The following is a 27,333-nucleotide window of genomic DNA, read 5'->3' on the forward strand; positions in this document are numbered from 1 at the left end:
ATACCTTGGATCCATGTTCAAACGATGATATAAATAATGATGTGAGCTCACTCTCACTGGCCGAAAGTTGTCGAGGAAACAGACTCAAAACCCACTCTGAGCAAGCTTGGTTACTGTGCTGATCGATTTGTTGATCAGTTTCAGTTAAACATGACCCAAGCAACGATCCGGGCAGTAAAAAGTGGATATTCGATGCTAAAGGCAAGCCTTGGCGTTCAACTCTTTGGCAAAGAAAGAAATTCAATCGGAAACTTGAAAGCTACAACAACGCAGATGAAAAACGTCGGTCTGACGTTTTCAATTTATCTTGCTAACACAGAAACTGTGACTTTTAAATTCCAGTGTATCTTGTGAAGATATGATTGGTGCAAGTACAAAACAGCTGCCTTAAATTTATATATTGTAATATAGAACAACAATACATTGTTAGTCAAGCTTGAATTCACGAATAAAATAGGAATAAAATATGACAGGTTATTACACCACACGTCTAGTTGCTGTTTTAATCATTGTGGGTCTAGGATACTTAGGAGAAAATAGAATCGAAATAGACTATTTAATACATATTTTGGAAATGAAATGGAATCCACCGCAAAAAATAGAAATAAAACAGTCTATTTTAAACCCATTCTGTAATTATTCAACATTTTCTTTGATAAAATAGGATTGTGATGGCCTTTTTTTTCATATTTTCCAAAGGAAATGGCCATAGCATGTCCTATCAGCTGAAAATATGAATAAAACAGCCTATTTTATCACTGGTTTACTGATGTAAGAAATGAAAATAGGATTAAAATAGTCTGTTTTGTTGGTTATTTTTCTACTTGTTTTGAGAAACTAGAAATAAAATACACCACATTGTTCAATCTTGTTTTAAAATAGGTTTAAAATAAAGGTAAAACACATTTAAAATAGTGGCTCTATTTTCCCTATCAGGTAAATAAGAATAAAATATAAGTTTGAGAGAATAAAATAGTCTAAATGTGATGGCATTAAAATAAACATAAATAATAAATAAAATAGGATTGTTTTTGCAGGGGAGCGTAGTGCTTGAAAATTTCAAATTCCATGATTATACGTCATAAGGAATAGTTTGGGAAACGAAATACGGTCGATTTACAACGCTAAATATTCCGAAATGTGAACACTTTACACTCCTTGTGTGTCCGTTGCGATTTCTGGTGATTTCTGCCATAAGACGGCTGGGAAATGTACAAAGTTTACGTGTTTAGCTTTTGAGCTTTTTGCCATGAATGCGACCCCGGCTAGGCGGGTTACCCCGCCTTTAGACGTTTACATGGTAAATTGTCACCCCGGTTGACAGGGTTACCCAACCTATCATGTAAACGTGATCAAGATAAAAGGAGAGATTATATGGAAAGGCGGGTTACCCCACCTTGGCAGGTTACCTCAACTACCTGGGGTCCCCCACCTTCATGTAAACAGACCCTACCTCCCAATAGTAATTCTCCTTACTGTCTGCCATACCATTCTTATGATGCTAGTTCGAAGAATTTGTTATTGGATCAATTTAAATAATCCCCTAAATGATACTTTTCTTTATTCTCATCACTTTTTTTGCTTAATTGATATTGAATTGATAATGTAAGGAAAACATGATGTCTTGGTCACTCATGAGAGTGAAATTAAAGGGTTAAGTAAAACACTGAAAGTACTCAGCTCAGAAGGCATAAGACAATGATTTTAAGAAGAATGTAGGTGTCACGCTTTAAAAGTACATTTTCAGACATGGACTGAGAATATTTCAGCAATGGACATTATTATAATAATAATAAGCATAATTAGAATTTATAGGGCTCACATATATGCATGATCAAATATGCTGCTCTGAAAATAAAAAAAATTAAAATTAAATAAAAAATATACATTTTTTATGATAATGGCAGCTAACTAAAATCATTATAAAGTTACATTTAGATAATTGTTAACAAAACCTTACAATTCCCTAAAGAAGATAAAAACACCACATTATTGGAGACAACAAACTGAAAGCTTGGCTCAAAAGGTAAGTTTTGAGATTACGCTTAAAACCAGGTACAGGTCAGTGATGTCATTTAGTAGACTATTCCTAAGGATAACAGTCTCAATCGCTCTGACGAAGGGCCAACACTCGAAACATCAGCTGTTAAACTCTTTACAATGACCAATTTACCTTATCAACTCAGTCAATAATACTAAATTACCATGTTATACTCTCCCACCGACGCAGCAGAAACTTACCCCCTTTATTCCAAAGGTTCCATCACCATGGAATATGACCTCAGCAAGTTGATAAAGAAGTTATAAGATGTTAATTGTCAGGTGTGAGATCAATTTGGACAAAAGAAAATTGTTCTTGAACTAAGTCTACCTTCTGTGTCTACATGCAATCTGCATTTGGGAATATATATAACGGCGTAATATGTGATTAACAGTTTATATACTGCAAGATTTTACGCCACTATCTGCGTCGGTAGATTAATTATGATAAATTAATGTATAATTAAATTATATTACTGCCGTAAAATTTGCATTACATGTATCACCGACCGGATTTTAAAATCCGTAAAATCTTACATATAAACATCACCGACTGGAAGAAATTACGCCGTTAGTTTATTAACAGGAGTACAATTTTACAGTATGTAAGTAGCGGGAGTGTTTATTCTTTTTTTCTATTATGTTTTAGCAAGGCCACTTTAGTAAGTGGTGCGACAAATTTTTAGTCAAGCCTGAAAAGTGACAAGGTATGGATAGCTTCTACGGGCATAGCGTTTACAACAATTTTATCACTGTAGAGTGGTATATGTGCTCCTACGATAAACTAAGAAATTTATCACAGTCTAGTTTGAATTCGAATGTCTTGTCTTGCTTTTTTTTTTGTGTGAGCGTGGGTGTGTATGTGTGGATGTGTTAGGATGTGTTTTCGTTCCACTTCGCAATTTCAAGACCAGTCATTACCCACATTATCCCTTGCCATGTGAATTTAGAAATGATGCACTATCCGACATTTCACATTTAAAACACTCTTTATTAAGAAGTTTTAAGATTTTGGACAGTGCCGTGAAAGTGGTAATGAATACCACCCACGTCACTGTCCCTTTTGTATTCTTTTCTATCTCGACGCCTGGGTCTTCGGCATTGAGCCCGAATATGGCCTACGGCTCCACAGTTGTAACATTTCTCTGCAAGGAAATAAAGACTTTTGTTATAACAATAGCTGTAAAAACCACGTGACCCTTCGTGCGAAATTATGAAAATTACACAGTCTCTACGATTGAATAACAGTTGTGTCTTTTGCAACGAAATTAAAGTGGATTGCCATTTCATTAAGAGAGGGTCACTTGTATCTCCATGCATGCGGCCATGTCCTTTTCATTAAACAAATAGGAGTGAATCACTAGAAGACCTCCCGCAAAAATGTGACATGTGTAACATGTTATTTTTACATGTGAATGCCAACGCTATGGTTACAAAGTAATTCGTACGCAAATGAAATGGTTCGGTGTTCCCTTTACGTTTCCTTTCTGTTTGTCCGTTTGCGTGTAATTAATTTTAATATAGGGGAATACAATACTTCTCTCGATCACTGCTCGCACTCCCGAGACATATTCAACACTCGAAGGGATGTTTCGTATGTTAATGCACCATGCTATATCATGTATTTTAAGTTTGAAAAATAGGCGAATAAGACTTAGGAAAACCAAATTAAACGGTGAAAAATGTATCCAACGGTAGGAAGCAGTTTAGATTACTTGCCGGGACGACGTGGAGGTTGACGTGGAGGTTGCCGTAAGGGTTGACGCGGTTGGACAGTTGTCTCTCCGCGCCGTTCCTCCTCGACCCTCCTCTCTTGCCTTAACCTGTCTCTGTCCTCCTGTCTGCTTCTCTCCCTTTCTCGTCTCCGCCTCTCTCTATCTTCGTCTCTTGGGTCTTCTTCCCTCTCTCTACTTCAATACGGAGCAACTCCATAGCATCATGGATTTCAGCCATCTGAAAGGCAGAACCCAAATAATTCAACGTACATCCAATATTTTTTACCAACTATATAATTTTACACTGTCCGACCTTTTTCGACTTTCGAGGAATAGCACGCTAAGACTGACACATCATGATTCTAGGAGATGTAAATAATTAAACTTAACTAGAGAAATACAAACAACAAAAAAAGTTTTTTATAAAACTGAAAGGACACTTCCAGCGAACACATGGAAAAACTAGTTGTAATTGAAAACAGTGGAATCTCTTAAACTTTAAATGTATAATGAAAGCTTGAATGACTCAAACTTTTCATAGTAGTGCTTTGATAAACCTTGTACAAATTAGAAAACTTGACAGACTTACGGTTTTAATTGATGCGAGTTACTTTGGAAAACTGATAAAATATCAGAATGGTGTGAGAGAGGAAGAGTTAATCGCATGATTAAAGGAAGTAAGAGAGATAAATTCTCGACACCAGAAATGCAGACGCTTCTAGAAAAGTCTCGTACCTATTCTACCGGTTCGGAGCTAATGAGGCTGAAATGTTCCGATGATTAGTGGTCAAAAGTGTTACGAAAGTCAGTAAATCTAGAGTATGTAGACATCAACTTCAACATAACTAGATGCGACTCGTTTAACAGGGTTTGGAGACAATATAAAGTTTCCGAGAAAGGTAAGAAATTTTTGCGCCGTCCGCGCAACGACCTTGTTCTCGATTCTGCTGTCGATCCTTTTAACGAGGAAAAAAAAGAGAAAGTTGCCAAAACTTACTCACGCATGTCCAATACACCTGACCTGAGTCGGATTGCCTTCACCAGCAGGCGGATTGAGTCCTATTGCGACCGGAACCGGAAATGGCCGTATGGCGCTTGACTGGTGGTACCGGAAGTAAGAGGTTAACATGAGCGAGGGGATTGAAGATGTTGGCAAAGAGACTCGATCGGATCCGATGGAGACATTTCGTCCTGGCAAGAGTCGATCGAACTCCCCCGAAGTCAGTTCGCGAAAATATCTCTCATCCATGAGGCGAGACAAGCGCGCTACACTTGAAATGTACGTCATTCTTAAAGCCATGACGCGAAACAAGCGCGCTACACATGTAACATCCGTCGTTCTTTGAGCCATGAGGCGAGACAAACGCTACACATGAAATAAACGTCGTTCTTTGAGCCATGAGGCGAAACAAGCGCGCTACAATGGAATATACATCGTCTTAAAGCCATGAGGCAAAACAAGCGCATTACACATGTAACATTCGTCGTTCTTTAAGCCATGAAGCGAGAAAAACGCTACACATGAAATATACGTCGTTCTTTAAGCCATGAGGGGGGAAAAAGCGCGCTGCAAAGAAATGTACGTCATTCTTAGAGCCATGAGGCGAAACAAGCGCGCTACACATGTAACATTCGTCGTTCCTTAAGCCAGGAGGCGAGACAAACGCTACACATGAAATTTACGTCGTTCTTTGAGCCATGAGGCGAAACAAGCGCGCTACAATGAAATATACGTCGTGAAAAAGGCGTTATATACATGAAAAAGTCGTTCTTTTTACAGCCCCTCCACATGCTCGACGTTGCCATAATATTTTCTAAGTCTATCGCGAACTGACACGCGTCGAGACCGATGGACCCTTGCCACGGCGACCCGTCTCCATCGGATCCGATAGAGTCCGTTTGCCGACATTTTCCACCCTTTCACTATACTATGATAATAATGATAGCAATGATGATAATAATAATAATTATAATTATAAAGACTTTATTAAAAGAGGGTTAACACTTAATAGCTAAACGCTAATAAAACTTGTGGCCTTACGAAAATAAAATTACAAACTATGTATACAAAATTTAATATAATAAAAGTTAAAAACATAAATTCATGAGAGACGCGAATAGTTGAATTACAATTATGAAAACTTCCGTTAAAAATAGATATAAACAGATATAAAAGTTAATTCCTTAAACGGTCTAAATGTTGCTGTGCTGCGAAGATTGTTCTAAAATAAATGAGTTTTTAAGGACTCGACGGAGTCTGATTTTCTGATATTTAGCGGCACGTTATTCCAAAGTCTTGTTGCTGATACAGCAAAAGAACGGCCTCCTTCAGTCTCGCGCTTATAATAAGGGCAGATAGAATTATGGCTAGCGTACCGCGTGCTTCCGTTATGTTGTGTATTGTTAATCGTCAAGTGTTCATTGGGATAGTTCGGAAGAGAGCCATTTACGCGCTTCTAAAAAATAGGACATTTGTTAATTTTACTCTGTTCATAAAAAGGTATCCATCCCAGCTTATAAAAAGTATCAGAGAGGGTGCTAGGCGGTTGGAATATGAAACGATTCTAGATGCACGTTTCTGTAATCTCAAGACTCTGTAAAGTGGTTCCTTGTCACATGATGACCAAATGACGTCAGCATAGCTCATTACTGGGCGAATAATGACATTGTTGAGCAACAGTCGCTGTTTAAGTGACAAAAAGGTCCTGATTTTGCACTAGGCAAGCTTATTGCAAAGATTTTCAATATGACAATCAAATGAGAGTGAACTATCGATTGTTAAACCTAAAAGTGTTGGACGAGCCTATTGTCCTCAACTGTGACAACAAGTTCATCATTGATCTTAGACGCCAGGCGCTTTCCGGTGATCGTTAAGACTTTAGACTTTGACTCGTTGATTGGGAGTTTATTTAAGTCAGCGCAGTGACGTATTTCATCGGCGGAGATATTTAGTGAAAGTTTAAGTTCGGGTAAATTATTAAAGTGAGCAGATGCTGCCAGGGCAACCCGTCTCCATCAGATCCGAAGGAGGCCATTTGCCGACATTTTCCATCCCTTTCACTATACTCAACATTGCTGTATATTTTCTAAGACTATCGCGAACTGACACGGGGCGATGTCCGATGGTCTCTTTCCACAGCGACCCGTCTCTATCGGATCCGACGGAGTCCGTTTGCCGACATTTTCCATCCCTTTCACTATACTCTACCTTGCTGTATATTTTCTAAGACTATCGCGAATTGACATGCGGCGAGTCCGATGGACTCTTGCCACGGCAATCCGTCTCCATCGGATCCGATGGAGTCCGTTACCGACATTTTTCACCCCTTTCACTACTCTACTTTACAGTATGTTTTCTAAGTATCTTGCGAACTAACACGCAACTACGGTCCTCACAGAAACCATTGGCCAACTTAAGAGATTGGGGCAGGTTGCCTTTTGAAGCCAATATTCGGCCACATTTTATCTGGGATGACAACCAACTGCCAATAAGAGGCTCGCAAACAACTAAGCACAACATAATTATAGAAGGTAAGAAGACATCCTTGTACGTGATACGGGGGCCTTGTGAAGGCGTGAAAACTTGTGCTGGCCCTGACTGTTAGTATGTGGTCTCTAACAGACAAAAGATAAATCGATGCTTACATCACAGGAAAAATTAATCTCTTCTTTCATCTGCACCATGTAGTGTGCATATGGTCTACATATGGCCTTGCAATGACGATGGAAGGTGATGTTTGGTTTTGTACCGGGAACTCGACATAATCACAACAAACCAGCTCCACACAGCATGTCAAGCAGAGTGAAAGAAGACATCCAAAGAGTGGTTTCCGATGACAGCTAAAAAAAAACAAAAGACAGTATGAAGGGCCTTGGAATTAGTTACGACGACGAGGTGCTCCGATTCGATAAAATTCGGAAAAAAGTGAAAAGCAACCAGTTGTATGGTGATTGAATAAGTCAACCAGATGATGGGTCAATATCAGATGAAAGGGAGCGAGTACCTCTTTACTTCTTGCAGAAAGTATGCCTTTTTCATGGCTCCATTTCAGTCTGCACTGTTGAGTGCAACAGAAGATTTATTCATGGACGTTACTTCTACTGGTAATGGCTTCTTCCCATACCTCCTAAACGTTGTTTCTTTTAACGACGAAACGTGCGTGTATAATGCGGTACCAAGAGTTATATGGAGTAGGCAAGACAGTGAGAGTTACGCTAAGTCCATCTCCACGATTTTTAAAAAAGTGACGTTTGATCATGCCCGCTTCGCAAATGGCAAGAATTTGAGATCTATCATGGTTGACTTTGATGATGGACAATTCAAAGGACTTCAACAGTGTCTGGGTGAAGACCTTTCCCGGAAAGTGATCAGGGGATGCAAGGTTCACTGGCAGCGATCAGTTAAAAGAGTCTGCAGGCTTGTTTGCAGGAATGACACTGAAGTTCGCATATTAAAAGCCCTAGCAAGCAAAATAGAAGACGAGTGCGAAAAAGAAATGTTTTGTTGCTTTTCGATGCGCTCTCTGGCACCAGAAAATTACAAGAAGGAAGGCAATTTGTTGGCAACGACCTATTCTCGGACTTTGACACCATCCACAACAAAGACTGGACGAAGCTAGAGCATTGGAGTAAATTGTGGTTCCGTGTAAATCACCTGACCATGTTTACAAGGGCTTTTAAGGAAATGGACGACAAGGATTGGGAACAGGGACCAAGCACTATCAATCCTGTCGAGTCTTTAAACAGGCAGTCACTTCAGGAAGGTGATAATATACTTCATGCTTTGATGGAGAACATTTACCTGGAAAATCGCCTCTGCGCTGTGAAGACAGCAGTTTGCAAAGAGAACGTGACAACGTCCTACAAATCATCACCTGGCAAGCAGAAGGCTAAACGAAAGCGCACAAGTCAAGGCAAGTGTGGTGACGAAGGTCCGCCGGATAAGCGCAGACATATATTAAGCAATACAAGAAAACAAAATAGAAGAGCCTTGATCAACCGTTTAATTGATGTGGAATACGACGAGAAAGACAAATCAGGTGTAGTTACAAAGTAATGGGATGGCGTAAAGGCCAAATCGTGGCCTACAGAAAATATGTACGTCCAAAAATCTTAAGAACGGGAACGCATGACTGGGTCATGGGTTTCTGGATGTGGTCACACGAAGTATAGTGCAACTCATTGTGAGTGGATAATATCGCTTTTGTCGGAGAAACCGAGGAACCAACCTGTTTGTTATTAAATAAACTATCTTTAAAAATGAGTCCGTCTTCAGCACTTTTGTCGTAAATGTACGTATGAAGTTTTAAGCCGTAACTCAAGGCGTAAATCGTTATCCCTTGTCAGCTTTTGTGCGGTCAATTCACCGGATCAAATCTTTTGAGCTGAAAATAAACACTCAAAATGCAAATGGTTGCACACTTCCTGTGTAGTGATATGAATCGCTCAGTGAATCCAGCTTTCATATTGCTCACGACAGTAGCTACTTCCGAAGAACAGCGAAAACTAAACGCGGTGGGTATTCAGTTAGCTGAATTAGAAGCAGGGCCAGTCCGTAATATTTAACGCCAGTCGGTAAGACTTTACGCCAGTAACTAACGGCATAATTTTTTTTCAGTCGGTAGTGTTTATTCGTAAGATTTTACGCTAGTAACTAACGGCGTAATCTCTTCCAGTCGGTAGTGTTTGTGTGCAAGATTTTACGCCAGTAAATAACGGCTAGTTCCCACACCGAACATGATTGTTTATCATTCTTTTCGGTTTGCATTTCGCAAGCGAAGAATGGTGAGGTCCTTGTTGTTGTTTATTTCATGTGTTTGAGAAGTACTCATATTCCTTGTCTTTCCACATGACTTCATTTGCGCTTTTCTTATCTTATGAATATCGAACCAGTTGTAGTTTCGATCGCATTTTAATAACAGAAGTACATCATTTGTAATAAAGTTCAAGCCCTTTCCTGAGCTGGCTGATATCCTGGTGTGGGAACAGTGCGAAACCTCAGGCGGATACTCAGTTGTAAACTCAAGCTCAAAGGGGCCGTGTATTCTCTTAACCTACGTTTCCGAAAATCCATCCCAAGAGGACAGCTGATTATTTATTAAAAAGTTAGCTTTTGGTTTGCTAAGGGAATCATTCTACAGCAACGAAACTCTATAGCACTGACCGAGGGAAACCTTCGACGCACTTAGTGCGAAGGAGTGGAATGTCATGGGAACAGAAACGAACACATTACATATTCTTAACATAGATTTCGCCATAGAAAACAAACACAAACGCAACAAACTAAACATTCTGTAACAGGAGTTTTTTGGTTCTAATCTTGACCCTCGTTTAAAATGTTTTCTGATTTATGGATACATTTGTTTGACAACGGTTTTAAGCTACAGTTAGTTAAATATTAAAAATTTCAAATGACACGTACTATCCATGTTTAGAAATTCCGTGTTTGAGTTACAACCTGTCCTTCTTGATCACAAAAAGCCCCTTTCACACAGAAAAGGTTTTTCCTCGCACAAAGGGCAAAGGCTCTGCTCAGAAATTAAGAAATTCTATTGACCCGTACTGGTAAATTCTTTGGGGGGGGGGGGGGGGAATGTATAATCCGAAAACAAACACATCGTTATCTCTCTCAAACGAACTTCTGTTGGTTAGAGAGAAAACCAGAATAGTGACCGAATAGTGGTGAATAGTGACCGAATAGTGGTGAATAGTGACGAATAGTGACGAATAGTGACGAATAGTGACGAATAATGGCGAATAGTAAAAATAAATGAATTAATAATGAAATAAAAATATTTATTGCCCTGTTTAGTAGATTTATTGGATTCAAATGTGTGTATATCCCGGTTATTTGACAAAAAGGCATAGGGTAACATATAAATTGTGTTTCAATCATGCATTCTATCATTCATCAATATGATAAGCGTGAAACGATAGTTACTGCTTTGTAGAATTTTCAGGATATAGTTCACAGTCTTACTTGACTCGCTTCTCTTTTTTGTACTGTGATACGCTCACAAAAGTGTTTCTAGGAAGAGAGAAGTTGTATGCGACAATGGATACCTTCAATGAAATGACCCTCCATACGAGTATAGGGACAAAGGTAATAGCATTCTCACAACACACTTCTACTTAAAAAAAGAAACTGGCTCGAACACGCTTGCTGAGTACGCTAGAGCACACTTAAATGTGCATATGCTTTTGTTTCATATAAAACCCTACAACCAATACAGCGTGTACTGTTGAAAAATAAAGCACGAGCAGGCAAACACGCAAAGCGTGTTTACCTTCGAATACAAAAGCTAGCGTGTGAGCGGACACAGCAAACTAGCGTGTGACCTCGTGTGCAGCAGGCATGTTAACTGAACGTAAAGCTAGAGCAATCATTACTCAGTCAATGTACTCTCATTCTTGAAGTAAAAACCGAAGCTCGTATCGATGTTTATAATTATCAACTTCCTGATCAGAAAAAAAAAGTTGAAACATTTGGCCGCGAACGAGTTGCAAGGATTTAAAGCAGATGCTAAAATTACTTTTTCCATGTGGAGAGTTTACTTTTAATGATGTTTGTGGCATGTCGAAGCACAAAATATGTTACCCAGTGCCAGACGAATTGCGACGATCGCGTAAGATATTCATGAATCGCCATAACGTATAGCCGGTAACGGCCAAAACATTTGTGTAAAAGCATATTCCATCGGATAGCCGGAGCTATTTTTAAGGGATGGTAAACAATACCAAAAATGAGAAATAATGTTGTTGTCAACAACTCATTGTTTTCGAGAACACTAAGAATCCCAAGCGAATGATTTCTCTTAGTCACACGTCCAGTCACGTGCCTTCAACTTGATTCAATCAACGCAGTAAACAAATTACGAAAACCATCATGATTCTCGGAATTAGCTCACAAGCCGAAAAAATTCTCTTCGATAATGTGAAGGAGTATAACTTTTAATTAATTTTTTAATATTAGAGTTGTGACAACGGGAATGATCTTCGGCAACAAAGAAAAAAAATCACGGTAACTATTTTGTGCATACCAACAATGTTTACGCTTGGGAACCATACGGCGTTAAAATTCATTTTTTCACAGCCATTTGTTTATTAATATTTAGCTTACCCACGGTTGAGTGTTATTGAGTTCAAGTAATATGAAAATAACTTATGTTCAACACATATTAAAAAAACCAATCATAGCAATAGGGAGTTGATATTTTAAGTTGGTAAATCTTTTGGTAGTTTTCATTATCTGTTAAAAGCTCTTCAAAGAATATGAAATATGTTCGTTTTGTAACTATGTGATCTGTCACTTAAAAGACTTTATCTTAAGAGAGAACTACATTAACCCAGTCGATCTGAGACTACCTGATATTCAAAGAGTTCTGTGAATCGTTAAGAAAGTAAATTTTCTGAGTTGAAACGGTTTTCAGTGACTTGTCTTAAATGTTTGACTAGAAAATATCTACAAAATTTAGGGACTAATTATCTGTCTAGGAACTTGTTTTTATTTAAAATGACCTTTTAACTGGTTCACTAGCTCTAGAATAACAGCCGTTCAATCAATTTAACCTTTTCACCCCCAGATCTGATTAGTAAATCTCCGTACTGTCTGCCAACCAATTCTCATGATGTCAGCTCGGAAAATTTGGTATTTGATCGACTATAATCTCCCAATTGACAATTTACTTCATTCTCATCACTTGTCTGCTTGATATTGTGTAGATATTGTAAGGAGAAATTCTTTCTTGGTCACTCATGGGAGTTAAGAGGTTAAGCTGGGACTTCCTCTCGACTGGAAAATGTGATTGGTCATTCTTTAACCTTTGGAGGATTTTTCGTTAAATTTATTCAGCGCAGAAAACATTCCCTGAAAGTTCTGTTACTGTACATCGGAAAACATACTTTACAATGGTTGTTGTTTTCTACCTTTGTAGTTTTTGTAACAACGCTGTTATCATCAGAATATTTTGGATAGTCAAGCTAATGAGTATTTTGGCATCGTTCTCTAATTTCGTACTGTAAAGTTAGTCAAACAACTTACAGTTTGCCGAGTTCTTCATCATTGATCTCTCTGTGCTTTTCCCATTCCAATTCTCCAATCCTCTTTGAGTCCCTGTTTTCATCCTCATCTTCCAACTCCGCAAATCCAATAAAGAAATTCATCAGTAACATAAAACGCACACGGTTAGCTTTATTTCGTCAGATAAGCCATCTAGTATGTTTAAACTAGCACTACTGGTCTTTTTAGAGTCCTTATAGCCTAGCTTTAGGTGGTGTAAAAATTAGGGATTATTCGTCAAGCAACTTGTCGGTAAAGGGCAACGTCTCTTAATAATTGCTCGGGGGTTGATCGATGATCTTTAGGAAAACTGCCCAGACTTTTGGCAATTTCTCGGAAAAAAAATTTATTTGACTGTTGTCAAAAATTCTGCTCAAGTTTTCGAAAAAGCGATTACTGATAACGACAAATTTCTTTTCAGGACGCCCCTTACTGAAAGATCACATTAAAAGATCTCAAAAAACCTTCAAAACGAAGAGAATTTTAGGTTGAAAAAGTTTAACATCATCGACAATGTTTGATTGATTGACAATATTAAGTCACCTCTTCTATGAACATATTTTACGCGCAAGTTTCTTTTAATTATAACATTACAGACAATGACGAAAAATTTCTGCGATACCAATGTTTACCATCAACAAAGCATCTGCCTGCAGTAATATCACTTCATCAAACAGTACTGCAAGTCATCTCCTTCAAACAGACATCGAATAGATTGGAGAATGGAGAAAACTACGAAATATTTTTGTTTTCAGCAAAATAAAATGTTCAGTTTACTGGACGCAAACCAGCCCCATAAACTATACATAACTTAATCAGTCGTCACAAACTAAATAACAAACCTTATTGGATGCTTCCCTCCATCTTCATTTTCCTCCCTTGTATCTCTTGATTTCCAAATTTTTGCTTTCATTCTATTCTTGACCCTGCCCTTTAAGAAAAAAGAATGTTATTGGAGTACATGTACGACTTTCTTTAAATAAGTGCTTCGTAATATCCAAAAATGTATCGTTTTTTTCGGCTGCGAACGAAAAAAGGAAAATAGCAGATAATTTTTTTTATCAGCTTAATCCTAGCAATAATAGTTTTGGGCTTGCCATTTTAATCAACTTCAAGATATTCTCTAGAAATGTGTCGAAGTTATGGGAATATTTGTCAGGCTAAAACATCGCTATAATAGATAGGTTAGATGAATTTTCATGTACGATAACCATTACGTAACTCTTTGACACCAGTGTTTTATTATCAACAGAAACAAAGAAAAAGATTAATCACACCAAAAGCGCTCTAAAGTAAGGGAATATGTCATTTCTTTTTTTTTTCTTTCGACCCGGTTAGTTTCTACTAGCAGTCCGTTAAATCCAGATTTACGCGTTCACAGCACATCAGTCGTACATACATTTGTATGCTAGTATTGTTTTTGTTTGGTTGTTTTGTTTCGTTTTGTTTTTTAGAAGAAATTATGGCGCGCAATGTACATCACATAAAAAGCAGGTGCATGGTAAATAAATCTGCCTTGACACCGTGCGGAATTTCTTCGCTTAACCCTTTAACTCTCATTAGTGACCAAGATAGAACTTCTCCTTACTACCATATCTGGCAGACGAGTGATGAGAATAAAGAAAACGTGTCAATTAGGGGAACATTAGTTGATCCAATTTCAAATCTCCAAACTAATATCATTGTCCTACCACTCAGTCCATCAGTGTGGGCGGCCGCACGAGAAATTATTTGGTTTGGCAGAGAGCCAAATAATCTCTCGTTCAGCCCCACCTAATTCGGGCAAAGAGCAGTTTTTCATCAAACCACCTCTCGCTTCGCCTTACACCTTTTCCCGGCCCTAGCGCCCCATCGCGTCAGACTCTAATACGAGTGTAAAAGGAACGAGCAGGTGAGGGGCCATACAGGTCATAATTTGATGAATTCGGCTGCGAACTGTTGCTGAGATACTTGACAAAAAATGAAGTACAACAAAGGCAAATTGATGAAGTAAATCAATAAAGGTAGAAAAAGCACCTGGTGAAGACAAGTAAAGACGTTTATATCGCTTTGATCAACTATACGATACTTTTGAAGTTCATTTTTTAAATATTTTTTTAATGAAACCAAGACATGTTTCGGATGAAGCATCATCCATTGTCAGTTGTATAATGAGAAATAAAATGAAATTATGCAATAAATAGTATAACAAAGTGAGATGTTAACAAGAATATGGCAGACAGTAAGGAGAATTGCTAGTGAGATCTGGGAGTAAAAGGGTAAACCGTTAACCCCTAAGAGTAACTAGCATCTAATTTCTCCTCACAACATCATCCCCAAATCACACATTAAGGTCATGAGAATAAAGGATATGGTCAACCAGAGAAGCTCCGGGTTATGAAACAAATTCTCCTCATCAGCACCGTAGATAATGTATAGGGAACAGTTTGGAGAATATGCATACTGATTTTAGGGCGGATGGGGTTAACTGAATTACTAACCAGATTAAAAGTTGTCCGGTTTCTCTTTCCTCCCTCGAATTTCTTATTTCGAGAAGTTCCCATTCTATGCTTGATGTTGTCCTAAAGAGAGAACCAAACTTCGAGATACAAATGAATTGATTTCTAAAACGTTCACATCATTCTTTAAGTATGCACATCAGTTTAATGCGTAAGAACGGTATCTATATCGACAGAACTCCATCAGGAGATAATAAAAGTTTACATTCTAATACAGAGAAGAAACATTACATTCAACATCCTTCGAGAAAGTGAAAAGCAATTTGAGATAAAGGCTATTTATTCCCCGCACACGAAACTAATTATAACTCCCACAGCCATTAACGTATGTTCCGGTATCTGTGGTATGATGGCACATGTACTAAGAGCCTCGCTTCTTCTTCTTCTGGTGGGGCACCCTTAAGTAGTTTGTCAGATTTCTCTGACAGTTCACCGGTAACTATTTAAACACCTGGCGGAGAGTTATTGTGAATGTTGAATTTTCTCACCAAAGCACATAACACAAGGTTTCAACCAAGACCTTTCGATTCGGCTGATTCGAGCAGGCGCGAGATATCTGGTGACTAACTCGATGGAGACTAAATTACTCTGGTTTCCTAAACACATTCTACTTCAAAACGTTTTCAAATCACCGGTTTTGCTCTACAGGCACGGTTGGGAATCAGAGAAGTAAATACATGCGCGTTTACGACAAATCTAATTTTGACATGCTGTGAGCGCAACACCCATCAGTCATGTATTAATCCTCATCAGACTTAGAAAATATATCAATGATAATGATAATAATCATGGCAAAATATAAGTCATGTTAGCTGGTTGGTTTGTACAATAATATGATTATTTAAAAGTAGCGACGTATCCAAATAATTCAAAACGTGCGTCTTCTATTATAAGTTTAGTAGGGACTGGTCGTTCAAATTACTGTGATGCCCTTATACCAGATAACTTGAGTTAAAACATGACATATTACATAGAACTTATCTTATGAGGGAAAAAGTGGTAAGATCGTTAGCCCAAGTGAATTTTGTTTAATTTGATAATGAATCAATATGTAGAATAGATCCATACTTTTTCCAAATACTGGTGCTTCTTTGATTCAAAAGGTGATGAAATCTTTTTGGGGCAAATTAAAGATGTCTATCAGGTATGCTATACCTGGAAAAGTACATATCTATACACTTGTACTTCTTTACTTCTGCCGACCTGCAAATTTACAAATCGTTTTTCCTTCATTGGCAGGTTTGTCAAGGCATACTGTTACTTAATTATCACATTAACTTGCTGATAAAGCTGAATACAAATAAATGGTATTATCTACTGATCTCACAGCATGAATCAAACTAGACAGCTGTAGTCAGTTGGATGATCATGCTACTTATGAAATTTATCTTTTGTCTTCAAAATCAATAACAAGTGCTTTAGAGATGGACTATGGTTTACCACCTGTTTGTTTATCTTGAATCACAAATCACCATCAAGGTTGTAAATTAAAGCACATGCACATTGCAAGTCTCAGTTTTTTATGATGTAGGCTTCAAGAAATGTTTAAAAGGCGTGTGAATTACTATGTGGAAGGTATAATATCTTTCTTTTGCTCTTTAAATGCCTTTAACCTGCCTTCCAAATGGCAAATTTGGCATGCATGTGAAAAGTTGATGTGAAATACAATGAAGGGATGAAAAACATGTGAAGACTGTGAGTTAATTTTATCATTTTTAAGTACTGGGTTACAGACAAATATGCATCTGGTGAAAAGGTACAAATAAATCATATATATTAATTTTTGATATGATAAGACTTGCCTCACTGTCAATAGCATATTTGCTGACCAAGAAGCAAGCTCCTCAATATAACAAAAGGGACAGGACTTCTCCAACAAGACGAGGAATGATACCACTGTTGACAGCAATAGATGACATTTAACAGGACACAAATTAAATACTATTGTTAGGTGATTCCTAGTTGAATTATTTCTCAACCAATAGCCACAAAACTCTTCTTTGCAAAGCCACTAACATTGTTAATAGTTGCTTTTGAATTAAGCAAAGTACTTGCTGAATGAGAAATTTCTAATTAAAAGTAACACTTCTTTTGTTCAAGCTACATTTTGTGCCTGGACCACTTGGCTACATTTGATTGATTTTCAGCCAAGAGTGCAACTACTGCTGATTCAATTTTTCAATTATTCCACTTAGAAAAACTGACGATTATTGCAAGAAACTACATAATGATTCAAATCACAGTCACAAAGGATAAAAAACATGAAATATAAGTTTTCTTAATTTTAATGCCATAATTAGTCAGTAACAGAACATTCATTTCCTACCTAAAAAATCCACCAAGTCCTTCATTGTTATAGATCTCTTTAACTGATGCACATGGTCCACTGAAAACAGATTTATTAACACAGGCAATAAGATAAAGATATTTAACATGTACATGTATTGTCCATGATTGGCACATTCAAGTAATGAAAGGAACATTCAACTTATCATCCTTGTGTGTAGGACATCTTAACCCTTTAACTCCCAGAAGTAGTAAACACATAACTTCTCTCTATAATTTCCATACATTATCCAAACATGTAATGAGAATATTGAAACTTATTGGGCAGAAGTCATTATCTTAATCTAACACCAAATTAGTCTCATAACTAATTCCCAATGATATGTGTTGCAGCTGGAGGGGAGATTTAATAATCAAATGTTGGGAGTTAAAGGTTAAAACAATAAAAAAGGTGCCATTACATCTCCAAATAGTAAGTTGAATTTGAAAAGTGAGTAAATTTTGAGAAAATCTGCCAATTCAAGGAAAAAAGTACGCTTAAAATTTAAAAATTGTCAAATGGAGATGAAAATTAATGTAGCAGAATGTGGAAAAAGAACTGACCTGTAAATAGTTTCTTGACCAACAAACTGAACCATCATTCTGACTGAGATCACTTGAAATTAAATTAGAGAGGTGTCATTGGTCAATCAATATTTGCTAAAAACATATATAAATAAATAAATAAATAAAAATACAAATTACAGAAATTATAGACTACTTATCTACTTTAATTTTGTTACCAAGAAATTAATAGCCCTAGATGTCTCACCCTCAATTGAAATTCTAGCCATTATGATCTAAGGTTCAGTTTTGTTACTTTACCATAAAATGGGTGACTGATAATGATACCACTGCATTTTGCCACAGCCTGTACACAGGTCTTAATAGAAAAAAAAATCTGTTAGTCTTAACATCAACACTGAGGTAAGTGACCCAGACCAGGCCTTCAGTACTTATCCTTTCTTTCAACACATAAATCCACTAGGAGTATGGCTACTTAACCTATGGATATGATCCTGATCCATTGCACAATAAACCCCCCACCCTGCATTCCATCACATTTTCCTGACAGTTTACAGGTAACCATTTATAATTATTCCTCCAATACATGTATGCATTGACTAAGAGGAAGCAAAGTGTGTCAGAGTCTGACAGACACCCCTTTGACCTGTTGACCCATAAGAGTGACTAGCATCTAATTTCTCCTTACAATATCACCCTGAATCAAATATCACCAACTAAAGAAGCTATTGATTATCAAACAAATTCTCCCATTCAGCACCCTAGCAAATGTACAAAGAACAGTATGGAGATTATGCATACTGATGTTAGGGTGTAAAGAGTTATTCAAAGTTCAAACCCATACCCATACCCCTCAGTCCAGAGTTTGGTGTACAAACCATTGTGCTAAATAATATACATGTATATTCTAAAAAGTCAGATTCCGGCGCCCCCATTTAAGCAAGGAGTAAGAGAAAAATTGGTCAAAATACCTGTTCAAAAAACTCTAGCAATTCTTCTCACCTGCTCTAAAAATTTCAAGAAGAAACAGAGAAAAACAAATTAACATACAGAGCTGTACCATTCAAATCATTGTAATTAAGATAATTATAATATATTAAAATAAAAAAGAGCAACCCCACCTTATTTTCTGGAGGAACCAGGGGGACAAGGGCATTGTCTTTTTTATCCATAGCCTATTCAATACACAATTCACATAAGACTATATCACAATTGCATGATGCAAGGTAAGAAATTCACATTATATAATTTGGAAAAATCAAACTACAGAAGGAATGTGGTAAACTAATAATAGTTTAAGTGAATCCATAGTAATACCTGTAGCATTGTATTGTTTACAAGAGTTCCAATCAATGATGAGTAGACCCTAACAACAGTTATAGTGGAACAATTAATGTAATAACAGAAATAAAGTTTCCCAAAAATGATGAAAATTACCTTGGAGATTAGAAGGACTTACACCTCATAAAATTAAGCCAAGAAGAGAGCAGATACTTCAACACACAAAAATAAATCTCACAAAATATTTCTCTACTGATGAGCAAACTTAAAGGTCCTTTTATGTGGAGACATTAAGTGAGAGCACTTTTATTATAGAATATCAACATTCAAATCAACTTATTTACTTTTAACCCACTTTTTTTGGCAGAAATTACACATTATAGAGTTTTTTTTACTAGAGCCATGAGGCCCATCCAGTTGCAGCTTATCCTGGTTTCCATAGCATGAAGCCAAAAGAAATATTACTACTTCCCCCTGAATGGGATGCTTAAGTCCATCTCAAGGTTACCCCCTGTATTTCATCAGGCTTTCCTGACAATTAACCACCACCTATTTATACTCCTGGGTAAAGAAAGGTACTGTGAGAGTGAATTGTTTTGCCCAGGATCACAACACAATGACCCAGCCAGGTTTTGAATGTGGACTTCTACAACCGGAGCCCAGCGCACTAACCATTAATTAATAAATGTGATTCCTCAGAAAAAGAAACTCATCAAAAAATTTCTTTTAAACTTTCCTTAAATTCTTCCTACCAATGTTTGTTTGGAAAAAAAACATTTCAAAAGAAAGATCACTCAGTGCTTGTGTAAGAGATATGATGAGCCAAATTTATGCTCCACAAATGCCTGTACAGGCACAAATCATAATTATGCATCATTTCATTGGTTCAAAATACATTTTGAGGTAGTTGGAGGCAAGGGTTTTAAAGTAAAGCTTGAAAAAAACTTGATAGGTAGAAACAATTTGATGCACAGTTTCTTTAGAAACTCACCCCTTTAATTTGATACATAATTTGTGGAAAAATCATGCAATTTTAGATGAAAAAACGTTCCTTGAGTGATTGCTTTAAAGCTTGTAACTTTCATCATTGAGTAATGGGCCTTTTGTCTGGTTTTAACCATCTTTTTTTCCCTTCAATGATTTCTTTTTTAATTTCTCTAATTAAAAGGGGATAATTTATTCACCAAAATTCTGCAACAAAAAATAGAAGTCACCATGCTAGTTTAAGAGCTAAAGACAAGAGAGCCTCTTTAGCTGGTCCATTTATTGAAAAACAATATCATGATCTTGGAATTCCCCTGATGACATGACTTTATTACACAGGATGGGATGTGCAGTGCCTGAGGAATCACTTTAAAACACTATCTTAATTACTAGAAACTAATCCCATACAAACAAGTTAAAATGACCTGATGTTTTTGCTTAGTAACAAGGACTGAGGCCTCCTGTCATTACAGTATTTAACCTGTAACATTTTTATTTCTGATCTCTTGCTGAATAATCAACAAGGTTTCTCACCAAGACAAAAAAAGTTACAACCTCTGGAAACCAAAGCATATATAGTTTACCTTGGCAACAATCCTCTGTAGAGTCCATGCCATACATTTATCTTCTTTACATAACATGCTGCAGGATAAGGAGGTAAAAAAACAAAGAAACCTGAACAAATAGGTTACTTTTCTTGATTACCATAAGTATCTTGGTGTTTATTTTTTTTTTCACCAATAGCTCTAGAGTGCCTTTGCACTCTATGTAAATACATATTATCAACTAGAAATTGTGTTGTCATCTTCACATGCTGATCAAAAAAGGATAAATCTATATTAAAGAAACTGTCCATCATGATTGTTTTCAAGACAATGCAAAGGACAATTGTAAGTCATTTACCAGAAAACTAATCTGAATTTAGTTATAATGCTTTTTCACTGTAGCCATGCACATAACCAAATACAATAAGTGATCAGAAAATGGCTTATCAGAAATTAAAATAAGAATCACATGGAGCCAAATCAGAACTTGAAGTGAAAAAAGCACAGCTGGAAGTGTGAGAAAATACATGTGAGAAAGTTGAAATTTAAGTTCCAGTTTTGCATCTGATTTGTTGAGAGGGTGGCAGGGGTTTTTCAGACCAACCACCAGGAAAGTAAAAAAAAAGACAATCCCAGTTTGCTTCCAACATCTGATTGATAATTACTCTATTTGATTCCTTTAATTACAAACACAAGGCAAGCCTTGTATCAATCTCCTCAAAGCTTACATTTAAGTAGTTTTTCATGTACTGGTAATACTGTGCTGTATTTTTTTAATATGTCTTTTAATGAATTAGTGTGAAGAAATAATGAATAATAATCTTCTTAAATTCCTTACCATACTGGTAAAATGTTGTGAACTCAGTTGGAGAAAAAGGTTCATGTCCAACCTTAACACAAATTTAAAATAATTTCATTTTAAACACTCCATGACTAAAAGTATCAGGTGAAATACAATTCAGGTGATAAGTTAAAATGACCTTTGGAGATAGCTTTCCACTTACAATGCCTTGCCACCCAAGTTCTAAGCCTCCTCTAATTAAACCTTTAACTCCCATAAGTGACCAAGACAGAATTTCTCCTTACAGTATCAATACAATATCAAGCAGGTAGGTGATGAGAATAGAGAAAAGTATCAGTTACATGTAGAGGAATATTAGTTGATTCAATACCAAACTCTCAAAACTAACTTAATGAGATTTGTGAAAAAAAAGGAAATGATTGCCAAACTAAGAAGTTTTAAATGTTAAAATGAATTTTCCTTGTCAGTACCAAAGGAAATGTATAAAGAAGGGTATGGAGAATATGGATTCTGATGTTAGAGTGTAAAGGGTAATAAAGTTCAGTATTTGAGAAGATCATCAGGTTTGCCAAAATACCAATCTAATGTCTGAAAATAAGTCAGCCTCTGCTGATCTGATGTTGAGCACCAAACCAAACAAACCTGCTACATTTTACTGATTAAAACAATGCTCTAATTCATTTGTAAGGCTAAGACCACGAGAGGTGTAATATCTGACCTGAGTTACCTACAGCTGTAGCTGCGAGACCTTACTGATTCAAAATGAAGACCACCAGAGGAGTAGACTTCTCCTTTTTATCAACAAACTCTGTCTGTTCTTTTTGCTATGATCATGTTGATCACATTACTATGCACTCTACTACCCTCACTACCCCCTCCTCCCTCCCCCCTCAACTTCATGGAGCCCATTATATTGGGAGAAAGCACCACTCCCTCACTTCGAATTTGTATGTATTTTACCCTTGATGATATTTTCAGAGCAAGTAAGAAGAGAGAGTTTTGTTTTTAGTTTATAGAGGAAGTTTTGTCTCCTGTGGACATTTGTCCTCATCTAGCCTCAAGTTTGGTGAACACCTATCGGCCCAATGCATTTGTTCCCTCTCATGAATATTTAAATATTGGTGTGGAAAGAAGCAATTATACTACTTTTGTACCAAAAAATTCCCTGTTAAAATGAAGGAAGGAGGTTCCACAGGATAGAAATATGAATACTGAGAGATGTCACGCAAACATTAAGTTGAACTATGGGTGCCAGTGTCTCAGCGGATATGGACCCCCCGATGCAGATTTGGACCCAAACTTTCCTTTTAGCATCATTTGTATCACATTAGGTACCTTATTCTATGTACAAGCTTTTTGTCTATGTTCTTTTCAATCACAACGCAAAATTCTTCAGTAGAGATAAAAATAATTAGCCATTTTATTCCAATTCTACTGCATTCATTATAGCGAGTTGTACAGTATATGCAAGAATTGCAACCAAACTACAGCATTTGAACTATTGAAATTGTTGCAATAAATCCTTGCTTCTTCTGATGTGAATCAACATTGATACGAATGGTCATAACAATAAATGCATCCAGTCTAAAAAATAACTCCGTCTGATTTTCGTATTATAAATAACATATTTAAACAGTTTCTGAACAAGAACGAAGTAACTACTCTTACTACAAGTCGTTCGTAAAGCCTATTGTAGGTTATTGAACATCCACTCGACCGAACACTAACTAGACTAAAAAACCTAAAAGGATTGTTAGTTTAACTTATTTTCAATCATTAGGAATACAACAAGTAACACAAACACAACTGGATGTAAATTTTAGTGCGCGTTCTCGGCTAACGAAAAATTGAAAAACTTAATGTAACAGTAATGGGTGGAGCAGCAGAATTTCGTTGTAGGATGCGAACTGTGGATTCCCGATTTTTCGAGTCTCCATGGGAAATGAAAATCAGTTGGAGTAATTAGGTTGACTGGGGAAAGGGGAACGACTTTTGGTTCGAGTTATCGAGGGTTACGATCGACAAATCGAGGACCCAAGCAATTGGGATTCCACTGAAGTTTCACACTTAGTGTTAGCATATCTATCATTTCATATTTCCCACCTTTTTCGAGAGAATAACAAAAATCAAACGTTTTCAAGTTTCACGGCTCGTTTTTATACCAGAGTTAAGCCATTTCATTCTCGTTAACGAAAATCCTAGATTGTGACGGCATGCTGAGAAGAGGGTAACATAAATACGCATTTTTTTAATTAAAACAAACTTTAATATACTCTGCAACGTAAAGTATTATCTATTTCTAATAGAATGTTAAGGATGATGTTTTCACTGTTTTGTTGAGGGAAGGGGGTCTAAATCCGCCAGCGGATTTGGACCGGAGGGTAAATATCCGCTTGGACACCGGTAAAGTATAAAAGTAAAATATCACTGTGTCATTTGACATTTATAGTCCATTACCTGCACCAGAAGTCGAACACATGTTAGTGGCTGAGCTGCTGCGGTCATAATAGCGTTGAAAACGAAAGTAGCTGTTGTGCCTTCGTTACCCAAGAGATCTTCCAGGCTTTGCCCACTTCCACTTCTCCCACGTGCAGCCGCCATGTTGAGTTGCTCGTCAGAATGAGGCTAGGCTTTATATTCATTCGGCGTCGATAAAATCTGGATCGGATCGGATCGGATCGGATCGGATCACAGATCGGTCCACGGACCGTATTATGGATCAGATCACGGATCGGATCACGGATCAGAGCAAGGGTCGGATCACGGATCAGATCAAGGATCGGATCACGGACCGGATCATGGATCATGAATCGGATCATGTCAATTAAAATTACAAATTTTGCGTGACATGCCAAAATGAAGTCTGCGTGACATAATGGAGTGCAGGCCCCACTAGGAGTTTTCTTTTTTTTTTTTGCCCAAACACGCGATATAGTCACTTTCACGACTGTGTCGAGGAGTGTTGTAAGTTGGTAAGTGAGTAAGCTAATCAGGAAGCATCATGACTCGCACAATTCTAGCTTGGCTACAATAATTTCAAAGTACGTTTGAACCAGGGAAGGTATGTTCCTCCACTTTCCCGCTGGTTATCTCGGTGTAAGAACCTGTGAAACATTTTCTGTTTTGTCAGTGTTATTTTCCTAAGCTGCTTAGTGATCTGACTTCCCCGTTTTCTAACAGGTTCCTGCATCAACGATGAGTTTGAAGCTAACATAATTTTATTAATTATAAAATAACATCACACCAATTGTGCATTCGTAAAAGTAAAAGAGCCCTGTGAGTTCAACGGAAGCTTATGTAGCTGTAAGATTGCTCTTAACCTGCATTTTGTTATAAAGTAAAAGTGCAAGTCTTACCAGGCTAGATGTAAACGCATCTTTCTGATCCAAGTATCGGTAAACTTCTCCATTTCGTCCCCGCCAAATAGAGCATTTCATTAACTAATATTGATCAGAAAAAAACAAAATTCGTCCGAACGCCCTAAATAAAACACGAACCTTAATAAAATGAGTAATCAGCGCCCCTGCAATTTCCAGATATGCACGCGTTGTCCACACGGTTTTCGAAAAAAACCCGGGACATTGAAAAACGTTAAGTCCCCTGGGCGAAATTGCGTTCAAAATGGCGACTGAACGCGGACGATTTTTTAGTCTTGACGGAATTGAAATTAATTTTTGCGACGAGAAAAATTCTCAAAAAGCTTCAATTAAAGTGCTCAGTAGAAAACTCAATTTGCCCGCCGGCGATCAATCTGAACATACCGACGAGCACGGCTGTTTACAACATGGACAAATTTTTTTGATAAAAAGTGAGCCTTTGATTTGAATGGACAGGAAAATAATTCATATTTGAATCAGTTTTACATAATTTTTTTTTTTAACTGAGCCGAGAAAGGAGCTGATAGTCGTTGTTAAAATTATTTCTACTATTTCTATCGTATATCATTTCAAGAATTTAAAAAAAATATATTATTGAATGTTCAAATATCGTCTGAGAGACTTTTAGAGTGACTTTGTTCCGCCAGGTTATCGTTTTAAAATGTGCAGGGTATTTCAGTTACTAAATGGACAAATAAGATATGGTGAATCAATAAAGTTCTGGCGCTACTATCAACTGAGCTAAGAAGCCACATTTTGGGAGCAGGGTACATTTTGGTGCACTCGTCGTTCTCGTAGAGGAATCTGAAAGCTTTTGATCCGTTGTTTACTTGATTCCTGTCGTTGCTCCTTCCTGAATTCCTTTGAAGCTCAGAGCTTTTTCGTTACTCGGGGAAGACTAATACTGGCATCCCACCAGTTAATTTCCCTGTGGAAGTGCCAGCGTAAATCATCGATTTTCTTTTTCGTGCATGTCACAGATAAAAGGCCTGAATGATATGTGATTATTTTCAGTACAGACATAGGATGACAGAAGCCGATTGAAAGCGCGGATTAAGGTAATCAATAATCACAGACTTAAGAAGTTCTTGATCAATAAACAAACTCTCCTTGTCAGTTACAGGAAATGCATTGAGAACAGTGTGGAGAATAAGAATTTTAATGTCAGGGTGTAAAAGGGTAATATAGGTAGCAAGTACTTCTGGCACAGGGAGCAGGGGAGTTGCATTTGACTTTACCACACAGCTGCAGCTCATCTTGATCGTGTTGATCAACCGTCGTTACCCGCGTGTATTGAAATCCACACGCTTTTCAGTGGCTTTCACGTCTTGAAAGCAAAGCTTAAAATTTTCTGGTAATAAAATCATGACATTCGAAAATGAAACCAGAAATTCTGGTTTCCGTTTCCAGCTCTGTTTTCTTCAAATGACATGCAATCTCCATATAACTGCCTGTCTGTACAAGAACACTGTGCATGTTACATGTTCATTTTAGAGACAATTACGTTTTCATCTAGAATCAGCTGCTAGAGAAAGTTTGATCGCAGATATATTTTTCCAAGCATTTTTTCTTTGAGATTGAGGTAAGAATTTAGTTGTAGTACATTGATTTTAGCGTTATCCAACACACAAGTTAAATATGTTGGAACACAAATAGACAATTTGACGACCATACGTACAAATTCGGGTGCCCAATTTAAAGTTGTTCTTTATCCTACTCACCTTGGCGAACGAGACGGTCGCAAGTTAGAGCGCTACTGGGAAACTGTTGGAAGTCAAAGATTCCTTATTCTGAAGCTAAGGACTACATGTTCAGTCTCAGAGGGTCCAACAAAATATTTTGATATCTATCCTGATTATTTTCCTTGTTGGTTAAGGTTAATCAACCATTAAAGGACACATTTAAAATTTTCACGAAGGTTTTTTGACTGTGACATGTTCTCCTGTTTTACCTTTTCATTCAGAATCGTTTTCAAACGAATATCAGTGACACAAAGCAAACCAGTTTGGTTCTCTTTTATTCCTAGTTATGGCTGAAGATAAAGTTTTGGAATCAAAAGATGAACTAGGTCTGAAGAGCGAGAGTTCCTCAGGTGAGAGAAAACATATTTCAACAAATTGCAGCATGCACTTGGTGGAAAGACGGACAAATAGATTCAATTTTTAACGAGAATAAAAATGAAT

The 27,333-nt window shown here is 37.2% G+C and overlaps 1 protein-coding gene across 3 annotated transcripts; it reads right to left on the bottom strand.

Moving 5' to 3' along the window:
• Positions 1 to 1,544: 1,544 nt before the first annotated feature.
• Positions 1,545 to 26,774, bottom strand: LOC149041574 (mitochondrial carrier homolog 1-like). Of its 3 annotated transcripts, XM_089214833.1 has the most exons (12): positions 24,231 to 26,774; positions 21,810 to 21,861; positions 21,011 to 21,068; positions 19,479 to 19,527; positions 19,283 to 19,336; positions 18,462 to 18,519; positions 18,201 to 18,252; positions 17,638 to 17,697; positions 15,294 to 15,374; positions 13,656 to 13,739; positions 12,796 to 12,890; positions 7,429 to 7,595 (listed from the first exon to the last, which is right to left on the bottom strand). In XM_089214833.1, the coding sequence occupies exons 1-12, from the start codon at positions 24,372 to 24,374 to the stop codon at positions 7,549 to 7,551; spliced, it is 834 nt and encodes a 277-aa protein (XP_089070959.1). In that variant the 5' UTR covers positions 24,375 to 26,774; the 3' UTR covers positions 7,429 to 7,548. The 3 variants fall into 3 exon arrangements, 2 of the variants coding, with proteins under 2 accessions (XP_089070960.1, XP_089070959.1); XM_089214834.1 differs by lacking the exons at positions 7,429 to 7,595; positions 12,796 to 12,890 and adding an exon at positions 1,545 to 3,185; XR_016189262.1 differs by lacking the exons at positions 7,429 to 7,595; positions 12,796 to 12,890 and adding an exon at positions 3,011 to 3,185 and having other exon boundaries at positions 13,656 to 13,744.
• Between the last annotated feature and the right edge of the window lie 559 nt (positions 26,775 to 27,333).

This window comes from Pocillopora damicornis, chromosome 8 (assembly GCF_964200805.1).
Source record: "Pocillopora damicornis chromosome 8, jaPocDami1.2, whole genome shotgun sequence".
Taxonomy (NCBI): Eukaryota; Metazoa; Cnidaria; class Anthozoa; order Scleractinia; family Pocilloporidae; genus Pocillopora; species Pocillopora damicornis.